Here is an 11,078-nt window from a genome sequence, read left to right as displayed (position 1 = left end):
TTAGAAAAGCCTTCTAAAAGAGAACATCCAAAGCTTGAATCAACACTATACGGTACATTTTATTTATTTATATATATGTTTTTTTAATTTAATGCTGGATTTTATTTCTATTGGAACGATTAGAAGGCACGGAGGAGGGTAGATTTGGGGCAGTTTGTGCAAGGTCTTCCCAAATCATGACCCTATAAATGCACTTGAATCGGGATCAGTGTCAGAAGCTCAGGGTCCAACCCAGGGCCTAAAGATCCTACTAGTTCTGGAAGAGATCCTTGGGTTGGCCCTCCAGGTTCACTCCCTCTTTCCAGTAGACAGGGACATCCCAAGTCAGAGAAAGGGGAGTAGAATCAGGACCGGAAAAACCACACAAGCACCACAATGGCACACCATTGTCTGAAGACAAAAGGGTCAGAGATCAAGAAGACAAGGCACCACCAGCTACTCCCTCCTACTCACATCCCAGGCTTTAAACCCTACCAAAGAGAACTCACCACTCATCGTGTGGGACACTAGCCATCTTTCTGAGAACCCAATCCATCTGAGACTCTGTGGTCTAGTTCATGAGTAAAGGTATCCAGTATGTCACCAATACCATGGTGGAATCCAAGCCGCTATGCACCAGGAAAGCCAGAGGCATCCCCCCCAAGCCCTGGCCTTACATGCTCTCCTCCCCAACATGACCCAACATGTGTTTCAGAACCTGGATGCTCCCAAACACCATTTCCAGCTGTTGATCCTAGTGGTCCAGGGTCAGCTGCTGAGTGGAGAGCAGCAGCTAGAAAACCTGAGGGTTCCACGGCCTCACCCTGCCACACCTCCCAGCCCCCACAAACATGCTTGGTAGCTTGCTGCTCTAGATATCAAGAGGGCTCTGAGACTTCTGGGCAGCTGGCAGAGTCAGAGCAGGGTACTGACCCAAAGCAGACCACCCAGGGTAGGTTTGTAGCAGATTGTAGATTGGGTGGGCTGTCTCCCCAGACCTGCTACTTACTAACGGGGGGGGGGGGGGGGGGGGGGGGGGCTAAAGTCATGCCACTTGCCATGCCATGCCTTAGTTTCCTCACTGCTGGTTTGTCCTGAGACAGGGTCTCACTATGTGGCTCTGGCTGGCCTGGAACTCAGAGATCTCTGCCTCTGCTTCCCAAAAGCAAGTGCCACGCAGCTTAAGAGAGCTATAGTCCTTATTGCCCAAAATTGAAATAAGGATTATTAAATTAATGTATAAACAATAGCTAAACCCTGGCAGTGGTGGCACAGGCTTCTGATCACTGCACGAGGCAGGGGCTGGTGGATCTCAGAACTACAGAGAAACCCTGTCTTGGAAAAAAAAAGAATGCCTAGAATAGGACTCAACAGGAAATGCTGATACACCTTGTCTACTCTTTGTCTTTGTGACATTTATTTACTGTGTGTGTACATATATATACACTCATGCCAAGCACTTTACTCAGGGCACTGTGGCACCTGCCCTTCTTGTGAATTGTTTTCACTGTAGTCTAGGCAGGCCTTCAACTTAAATCTTTCTGCTTTACCTTAGTCTCCAAGTACCTGGGATTACAGGTGTCTGCAACCTAGCCTACTTTTTGTTTTTAATTCTGTGTGTGTCCCTGTGTACACACACACACACTTTATTTAGGTTTTGAGTTTTTTAAGGCAGTATCTCGTGTGTCCCCAAACTCTTAAGTAGCTGAAGATGACCTTGAACTTCTGATCCTCCTGCCTCCTCCCTGTGAGTGCTAGGATTGCAAGTGTGGGCCACCACACCCTATTTATGAAGTGCTAGGGGTATAGCCTATAGCTTAAAACACACTAAGTAAGCACTCTACCAACTGAACCAGGCATGGTACTAAACAGCATTTGGGAGCCTGAGGCCAGGAGGATTGCTGTGAGTTCAAGGCTAGTCGGGGTTACAGAGTGATTCACAGCCTGGATCAAGACTTAATTCCTGGAGCCTTGGACCCAGATTTGCTGCAGGTCTTTCTGGACTTTCCTGGCCCCTTTGATAGGAAGCTGGAACTCCCCTCAACCCCCCCCCCCCCGCCCCAATATTCCAAGGCCCCTTTGCTTCTCAGGTTAGGAGGTCAGATGGCTAAGCAGTCTTTAGGCTAGGTTGTTGCCATCTCTGCAGACCTTACTGAGTTGTTCTGTTCATTTAGTCAGCAGGGCTGCGGGAGGGTGGGGTGGAGGGTGTTTCATGGAACAACTTCACAGGACAGTCAGTGAGTTGGGGGCGGAGGGCAAGATGTGGAAGGTTTTTTGGGTTTATTTTTCTCCTTTCTTTCTGCCTTTAAGACAGAGTTTCTCTGTGTATCCCTGGCTGTCCTGGAACTCTCTATAGACCAGACTGGCCTTGAACTCAAGAGATCTGCCTGCCTCTGTCTCTTGAGTACTGTGATTAAAGGTATGTTCCACCACCACCCAGCTTGTTTTGTTTTTTTGAGACAGGGTTTCTCTTTGTAGCCCTATCTGTCTTCGAACCTGATCTGTAGCCCAGGCTGGCCCTGAACTCAGAGGAAGGCCTGTGCCATCAGGCCTGGCTCTTTTGCCCCAACCCCCAGACATGTTTAAAAGGACTAAGGAGAAATATGTAGCACGGTGCTGGTAGACACATGCACACAGTGAAAAGGGGGCTTTCTGGTTGGATGTCTTTAATCCCAGTGGTCAAGAATGTCCAAGCAAGCAGATCTCTTGAGTTTGAGGCCAGCCAGGACTACAGAGTTTGACCTACAGAGTAAAACTATTAGAAGAAAAAAAAAGTAAATGGGAAAAAAAAAAGTGAAACCCTGGGGACTAGAAAAATGGCTCATTGATTAAGAGGACTGCTTTCACAGAGGACCTGAGTTCTGTTCCCAGCTCCCATGTCAGGCAGTTTACAAGCTCAGATAACTCCAACTCTAGGGGATCAGATGCCTTATGGCCTCCATGGAAACCCACATGTATGTATACATACACAAGAGACACACACATATGCACATAAGTTAATGTTTTAAAAAAAACAATTTCAAAAAAACAAAAGATTGGGTCTAAGGCTGTGAAGCTGGCTCTGAGAGTAAGGACACTTGACGCCAAGCCTGAAGACTGAGGTGGAAAGAGAAAATCAACTCTGTCTTCCACACATGCATACTCACAATAAATATATAAATAAGTAAATGTAAAAAATTGAGATCTCTTATCTAGGCCTAGAACTGCTGAGTTTCCTACATCAGCCTCCTGAGCGCCTGGATTATAGGCATGAGCCACCTCTCCAAGATTACAATGAATTTACTTTGTTTGAGATGGGGTTTCTCTATGTAGCCCTGGCTGGCCTGGAACTTGATATGTAGAACACAATAGCCTTGAACTCACTGCAATCCTCCTGCCTCAGCCTCCTAGATACTGGAATTCCAGGCATAAACCACCATACCCAGCTCACCATATACTCTCCTTATCTCTAGACAACTCTCGTGTGTTTGAAGGGCACTGAAGACAGCAGGTTGTGCCTGCTAAGTACAGACACATCATTTACTTCCAAACATTTTTATTACTGAGAGCTTAGGTGTAGACATTTATAAAGAGGCCAGTAGATAGCTGGGCGGTGATCGTGCACGCCTTTGATGGAGAGGCAGGGCCAGGCGGATCTCTGTGAGTTTGAGGCCAGCCTGGTCTACAAGGCAAGATCCAGGACAGGCACCAAAACAACACAGAGAAACCCTGTCTCAAAAAGACAAACAAAAAAGGCAGATAACGAAAGAACGCACAGGCTGGACACTGATGCAGAAGGGCAGGTTCCCACATACAGAAGACAGAACACATGGTCAGACTGACAGAAAGTAACACCTGGTGGTACTTGAACTGGATGAATCCATTACCTCTTTATGATTCCTCTCTATGAAGGCCAGGGCTGTTGGGCTAAGTGGTCCTTCATTTCCTGAGGATGAAGATAGCATTAGTCTAGACACCCTAACACAAGCTAAATGTGGTGTTGCATGATTTAATACCAGCACTCATGAAGCAGAGGCAGATGGATCTCTTTTTGCCAAGTTACAGTGAAACCCTGTCTTGAACAAACAACACACACACTAATCTCCCAACACAACCCACTAGAACTTCACCTAACCTATACTGCTTCCTGATCTGCTCTGGGAACGAACACCTTCTTTCCTGCAGGTCAAGGGTCAAGGCTAGAGACATAAACTCCCTCAGGCATACTCCCATACCTGGAGGCTTTAACGCTTCCTAGCTGTTCAGCTTCCTTAAAGGGCTGGCTCCCACCGCCCCCTACTGTGGCCAGACTCCGCCATACCCTGTCTCTAAAGTCCCAGCCTATCGACCATTTCTTCCAGGTTCCCGAGGTCCCACTCAATGCTTTGCAGGCCGTTTCGGCGCTCTTTGGCGGTCCAGTCGAGCTCTTCCTGCCCAGCTACAGCGCTTCCCTGCAGGAGCTCCCCCCAGCGCCGGTACAGCCACGGGCCGTATTCACCGCTTTCTGCACCTCGCTGCAGTACAGTGAGCACGACTTGGGATAGGGGTCCTTACACTCGCCCCCAAACCAACCGAGGCCCAGACACCCCAACCGCCCTCCAAATTTTCTTCGACTCCATCACAGGTAGACACGTGCACCGGGACGGCTCTACCCGAACTGCCTGGCACACAATGGCCTGCACCACGGCACTGGCTAGCCAGGAGACTGCTCCTTTCCACCCCTTTCCAGCCACTGTCACTCACCCTCGGACTACAAAGAGAGGGTCCTGGAAAAAACATATCAAGCCCCTCCCCCCACTGGGCGGGTGCAGGAACTCCTTCACTGCTAGTGAGCGAAACACGCTGCCACCCCCGCCTGGGAGGCCACCATCGAGAGCCCTGCTGCCAAGAGAGAAAGAGCGGCCCTAGAGGGCCAAAACGTGTGGACTTCCGCCTGCACCTCGGCCATCTTGGTTGTGGGCGTGCAGTGCACAAGCCTCACCCTACACGGCCAATGTCCTACAGAATTGGGTCGAGCCTCAGACTGCTGCTGTGGAACCTCAGTTTCCTTTTTAGCCAATATCAATAATCCTAGTTTTCCATAAATCTTAGGGGATCACAGCGGGGTAAGGAGCTCATTCTATCGATGCATTAAATTTAGCTCAGCAGTTAAGAGTACTTACTGTAGCCGGGCGTGGTGGCGCACGACTTTAATCCCAGCACTTGGGAGGCAGAGGCAGGTGGATCTCTGTGAGTTGGAGGCCAGCCTAGTCTATGTATTGAGTTCCAGGACAGCTAGAGCTACATAGTGACCCTGTCTCAAACTTTCCTGGCAAAAAGGGAAAGAAATAGCACAAGTTCGGTTCCCAGCACCTACATGACGGCTCCAGTGTCCAGAGATCTGACGCCCTCTTCTGGCCTCCGCTGCCACTACAAACTCGTGGTGCACAGGCATGCAAGCATATATTAAAAACAAACAAAAACAAAAAAAACGCTCGTGAGACAGAAGCAGTCGGATCTCTATGAGTTCCAGGACAGCTGGAGCTATACAAGACCCTAGTTCAAAATACCAAAAATTAATAAAAGGCCATTGAGATGGTTCCGCGGGTAAAGACACGTGCCACCAACCCGGGAGGTGGGAACAGGCCCAGACATTTGCCTTCTACACCTGCGAGTGCAAGAAGGTTTCGAAGCCGTTTTTCCGTAAACCCCACAAGTTCACTCCACCCGGACTCATTCCTCATGACGGTGCCGCAGCGTGGACATAGCGTAAGAGAAGGAAACCATAACCACTGGTCCAGTGGAGGGACGTCGGGACTCAGAGCAGACCGGCCAGACCACGGCTGTGCCAACCCCACGGGAACTACCCGGGACAGCGCTAGGGCTGGAAGCACCAGAAGTGAGGGGGTGTGGTCTACAATGGAGGCTCCGCCCCGGAAGCCCATAGCTCTGGTTAAGACATTGGGTCCTTGTCCTTATATGGGCTTCCGGAAGTGGCTCGCGGCGCCACCCTACGTCATCACATCCAAATTTAGACAGGGAAGTCGGCCCGCTGCAGTGGCGGGAAGCCTACGCGCTGGTGTGGGGGGGGTTCCTTAAAGGGCCAGCACAGTAAATGAAAGACTATTATAACTTTATCCTTTTGCAACTAGAGTTAGGTTTTTTGCTTGTTTTTTGTTTTCTTTGCGAATAGAGCAAGGTGGAACCGACATCTTTTTTTACTTGTGTATCTCTTTATGTGTGTGGTGTGTGTGTGTGTGTGTGTGGGAATCGAACTCAGGTCGTCAGGCTTGGCAGCCAGTGGCTCTACCCACTGAGCCCTCTCATTGGCCCGGATATCTTTCTTGGGATAACTCAGCTTCCCGGGGTGCGAAGGCAGAACACTGTGCTGTCGGCGGGAGAGGGCGGCAGGCCCTATGTTCATTGGGACTTCTATGGTGCTGGGCTGCAGCAAACTGGGAGACGTTTAATGCTGAGCGTGAGGACAGCAGTCGCGACGTGGACATAGGCGGCTACGGCGTAGCTCCCTCCAGGGTCAGCCAGCGTCGTCCGCTCCCACTTCCCACCCGTGTTCCAGAGGATAGAGACGGAAGGGCCGGAGGCTTCGTGCCTCTTTCGCAGTAGTATAATCACTCGTTTGTTTGGTAAATATTGATCAGGTGATCGCCTCAGGTTTCTCACCTGGAAAAAATAGACCTAACGGTACTTGCTGCGGAGTGGAGGTGAGGAATCAGAGACACTGAATACAGAGAAAGCTCAACAGCCCCGGCGTGTAGTAACTGCTTAATAAGTAGCAGCGTTTTTACTGGTCCGAGAAATTAATGAGCTGGCTGGCAGGCGCGGTGAACAGTGCCCTCGGGGAATGTACCCCGTCCCGGGTCTTCCTCACTGCAGAGGGAAGATTACCACCCCACCACCCGTTGTCTAGTGGGTGGGCCTCATCGGCTAGCCCGCCAGTGAGTCTGAGAACCCAGACCAAGCTGAGGCCTCCAGGCGCAGTGGGGGAAACGCTTCCTTGCCGGGGCTTAAGTCCCTTCTCCTTCGAGGCGTAAATTTATCTCTATTGCTTTAAGGAGTCTCCGGCCACAGTGGAAAGCCCGGATGAGCCCTTCTGATTGGGCGTGGCGTCTCCGTGACGTCATTCTGACTATATTAGAAGGGCTCCGGCACGCTTCCCCCGCCGGAACTTCTAGCCGTGTACCTGCCGGTGTGAGTTAGTTGTCTGGGCAGCACCGCCTGCTTATTTAATCCATTCCCGGCTCTCCGCTACGCTCTCGTCGAGCAAGCATGGACGTGCAGAAAGAAGCGCAGCGCATCATGACCCTGTCGGTGTGGAAGATGTACCACTCGCGCATGCAGCGAGGTGGCTTGCGTCTCCACCGGAGTCTACAGCTCTCCCTCGTCATGCGCAGCGCTCGGGAGCTCTACCTCTCAGCCAAGGTGGAGCCCCACCAGCCCGAGTTCCCGCCATCCGGCCGGACTCTTGACCCTCGCCTGCACCCACCGCGGGAAGCCGCAGCTGCAGTTAGAGCGGCGACCCCCGACGCGGAGCAGTCCCCGGAGCCCATGGACACGCAGGAGGAAGCGCGGCGAGTCCAGGAGACCCCTGCGCTCTGTGACCCGCCCCCCGCCAGAGTCAGCCGCAAGCGCCGGAGCAGCAGCAACCTGAGCGACGGCGGTGAGGTGGGACTAGTGCCCAGCAAGAAGGCCCGTCTAGAAGAGGCGGAGAGGGAGGACACGTCGGAGGTCGCCGATCGCCTGCAGCTTCCTCCCGCACAAACCGAAGGTGCCTTCCCTAATCTCGCCCGCGTCCTCCAAAGGCGCTTCTCCAGTCTCCTGAACTGTGGGCCCGCCGTGCCCCCGCCGACGCCCCCCGCCTGCGAGGCCAAGCCGGCCTGCCGCCCGGCCGACAACATGCTCAGCGTGCTGGTGCGAGCCGTGGTGGCCTTCTGAGGATTCTGAGCGGCGTCACCGGAGCCGAAAACGCACAGCCGAGGCCAGGGCCGGCTGGGGAAAGCCTGCGGGGCCCGTGATGAGGAGCCGCGGCCTGAGCTGCCAGAGGCCCGGGGAAGGACTGAGGAGCTGGGGGCGCGGGCGCCTTTTCCCAGACGTGCGTCCACAGGTGCTGTTAAAGGACTGTCCCCTCCCTGGCTGGGAGAAGGGACACCTGGATCTTGAATCTCAGGGTCGGACTCTCCTGGCCTGGCTGCCCTTTCAAGGCCGTTTCACTAGCACACGCGTTTTGGCCCCTACAAGTGGCACGCTTGTGCAAGCGGTCATAGTTGCGTCATGGGGCAGACGCGGATGCTTCCTGTTGCCTTGCGTGGGTGTGGGGCCTGGGAGGAGGCCAGGGTGTGGACCCGCCCTAGGGACTGGGAAGTGACTTGAGTCACCTCGCCCCCACACGCTGCTATGGTTGAGCCGGCCTTCGGCGGCTGACAGCCTGGACTGGACCGATCAGATCTTTCTGTAAGCAGTGGAGGTCTGGAGACCCTCGGAACTGTCGGCCTAGACCGATCGCCTGGCGTGGACCAGGCGGGAAGGCTGCTCGCGGTTGCTGTCGTAGACCCGGCCTCTTCGGGCAGGAAAGGAATTTTTTGCCATCACGTTTATGAATTCTGTTTACCTTTCCCATGATGGGTTGTATTTAACACCCGTCTACTTGGCGTTTTACAATGTCAGCTAGGAAAATAAAGACCGTCAGAGTAAAGAGCGCTGCTGTCTTGGCTTGCTTCCCTGGAGGGGGAGGGGCGGGGTTAAAGGGTCAGGACTGTCGGCCGCTCCCTAAGCCTCTGGAACTGGTTTGACTGGGTGCCGGGAGGGAGGGAGGGAGGCCGGGTCCCCATTTCTTTGCCTTAAATTTACAAGCTGTTGCTTAAGCTATAACCCTGTGATTTGGGGGTTCCCTAGAAATTAACATACTCTGGGGGCCAGCGAGTGTGGAAAATTTACATTTCGGGGTGCAGTGTTCCGAGAGGAGCTGGGGGATTTTAAAGGATGGCGTTTTTCTCGTGCCCTCCCCTCGAGTAGAACTGTTGTGTGGGGCCCCCACGCGTGGAGTGGCGGTGAACTTTGAACACGTCCTCATGTGATTTCTCTAGTGCAGCTTTGTGAGTGCTAACTTAGAAGTTAACTATGAAACGGGCCTAGGCCGGGCATTGTGGCACATGAGAAGCCAAGGCAGACAGATCTCTTAAGTTCGAAGCCAGCCTGGTCTACAAAGCGAGTTCTAGGACAGCCAAAGGCTGTTACAGGGAAACCCTATCTCGTATTTAGAAAAAAAGAAAACAGAAAGAAAGAAAAGAAATGGGCCTATAAACCGCTTCCCCAGCACGTTTAGGCTTTAACAATACTCACGTTTAATCCAACCGGAAGTTATTGTGTACACCAGTCCAAGAAACACAGTAGTAAGTCCCTAAAATTTTGTGTTTGTGTTAAAGCCACACAGGGTGATGCGCTCCTTTAATCCAAGCACAAGGAAGGCAGAGGCAGACGGATCCCTGAGTTAAAGCCAGCCTAGTTTCCGTAGTTAGTGCCGAGTCCACACAAGCTGTAGTCGGCCTTGATCCATCCCAGCCAGCTGCGGGTTACCCAACCAACGTAGTAAACGAATTCCTCTCGCTTTGGTTTCCGACATGCCTTAGGCGTAGCCTAGGGGGTAGGGGCCCGACTCTAAGGACAAAGGGACCGCAGGTGCGGCAGGCTGGAGGAAACGCGGGCTCTGCCCGCCCCACAGCGGGCCCCACCCCCTCGGGCCCTCTTGACCCCAGGGCGGGAGGAGGGGGATTGCTGTGGGGTGGCGAGCTGACTGCGGAGCTCCCCGGAGCATCCCAGCCCCCTAGCTTCTCCTCCGTCCTGGGAAGCAAGGGTAAAAGCGTTACCTGGAGACCCAGACGAGCCCCTCTCCCAGAACTGAGTCCTACTAAAACCCTGAAGGATCCCTAGCCCTGCCCACTGAGCCTGGACCCTTGAGTCCTCGGTGAGGGAGGGGGCAGATCTTGGGCACACAGGAACATGGCCAGGCCTGAGAAGTCCCTGGTGGCTAGGGAGGGGGCCTCGGTGCACATCCTGTCCCAGGAACCGCAGGGCCCTTCCTTCCCCGGGAAGTGGCTTGCCCGACCCCCACTCGGACCCGGCTTCCGGTGCTGCAGCCACTGTGGGGTGGGGACTAAAACCCAGTTCCCTACACGTGCAAACATTCTCTTTAGTGGGACGAAGGACATGAAAAATTGTCACAATCTCAGCCTGTACTCCCAACACTTAAGAACATGAAGCAGGAGGATTAGTGAGTTCAAGTCTAGCCTGGGCTACACAGAGAGGCTGTCTCATAATAACAGAATTAAACAGGGTGTGTGGTGGCCACAGGAAGTTCAAGGTCCTTCTTACCCTCATAGTTTGGAGCCAACCTAGATTCCATGAGACCTTTTCTAAGATACTCAAAGCTGTGGGATTACTGAGGAAACGCTGGATGGGTATCCCTAGTTGGAGAAAAACAGCCAGCTTAAAGGATTCTGAGAAAGTCACTCTAATCATAAACACCCCTGAGTCTGGAGCCAGCCTTGCTGCTGAGGGAGGTGCTAAAGGTTCCATCCCTAGCACCCCCCCAAAAAAAACCCACCAAGTATACAAGACCGTAGACACAAGGTCTGGGATAAGCCCATCTGTTCAGTACACAGGGCCTTGGTAGTTATTGTAGAGGTGTGTGCGCATATTGTGTTAATTTAAGAGCTACTGTCTCAGGCTGGAGAGATGGCTCAGAGGTTAAGAGCACAGGCTGCTCTTCCAGAGGACCGGGTTCAGTTCCCAGCATCACCTGCCTCCCTCACACGGACATTCCTACAGGCAGTGACGCCAATGCACATAAAATAATAATAAATGAATTTAAAAAGAGAGGGATACCGTCTCTTGTGCCCCAGGCTGTCTTGGAACTCCTGTGTCCACTTTCTGGGTGTTGTGATTAGAGTGCTCCATCCGGGACTAGAACTCAGGTCCTCTGGCGGTCAGGCTTCTTCCTAGCCATCTCATGTCTTCTGGGTTCATCAGTGTTGTAGCACAAAAAAGAACCACTTTCCTCCTTTATGGCTGCATAATATCCCTGTGTATAAGGTCACATTTTTTCACCATCCACCTGCTGGTGGAGA

The 11,078-nt window shown here is 52.7% G+C and overlaps 2 protein-coding genes across 2 annotated transcripts; one reads left to right on the top strand and one right to left on the bottom strand.

Annotated features, from left to right (window-relative positions):
- Positions 1–484: 484 nt before the first annotated feature.
- On the bottom strand, positions 485–5,681 carry Stx10 (syntaxin 10). Its single transcript, XM_059263093.1, is given in 6 exon segments — positions 485–545; positions 547–593; positions 659–772; positions 4,308–4,438; positions 4,441–4,472; positions 5,566–5,681. Coding segments are annotated over 6 exon segments (501 nt in total).
- A 1,423-nt stretch (positions 5,682–7,104) lies between these two features.
- Positions 7,105–8,650, top strand: Ier2 (immediate early response 2). The gene has a single exon (XM_059262663.1). It carries the CDS (start codon positions 7,225–7,227, stop codon positions 7,888–7,890), a length of 666 nt encoding a protein of 221 aa, XP_059118646.1. The 5' UTR covers positions 7,105–7,224; the 3' UTR covers positions 7,891–8,650.
- The last annotated feature ends 2,428 nt before the right edge of the window (positions 8,651–11,078 follow it).

This window comes from Peromyscus eremicus, chromosome 5 (genome assembly GCF_949786415.1).
Source record: "Peromyscus eremicus chromosome 5, PerEre_H2_v1, whole genome shotgun sequence".
Classification (NCBI taxonomy): Eukaryota; Metazoa; Chordata; class Mammalia; order Rodentia; family Cricetidae; genus Peromyscus; species Peromyscus eremicus.
The sequence above is the reverse complement of the archived record's forward strand: the minus strand, read 5'-3'. Positions and strand labels throughout refer to the sequence as shown.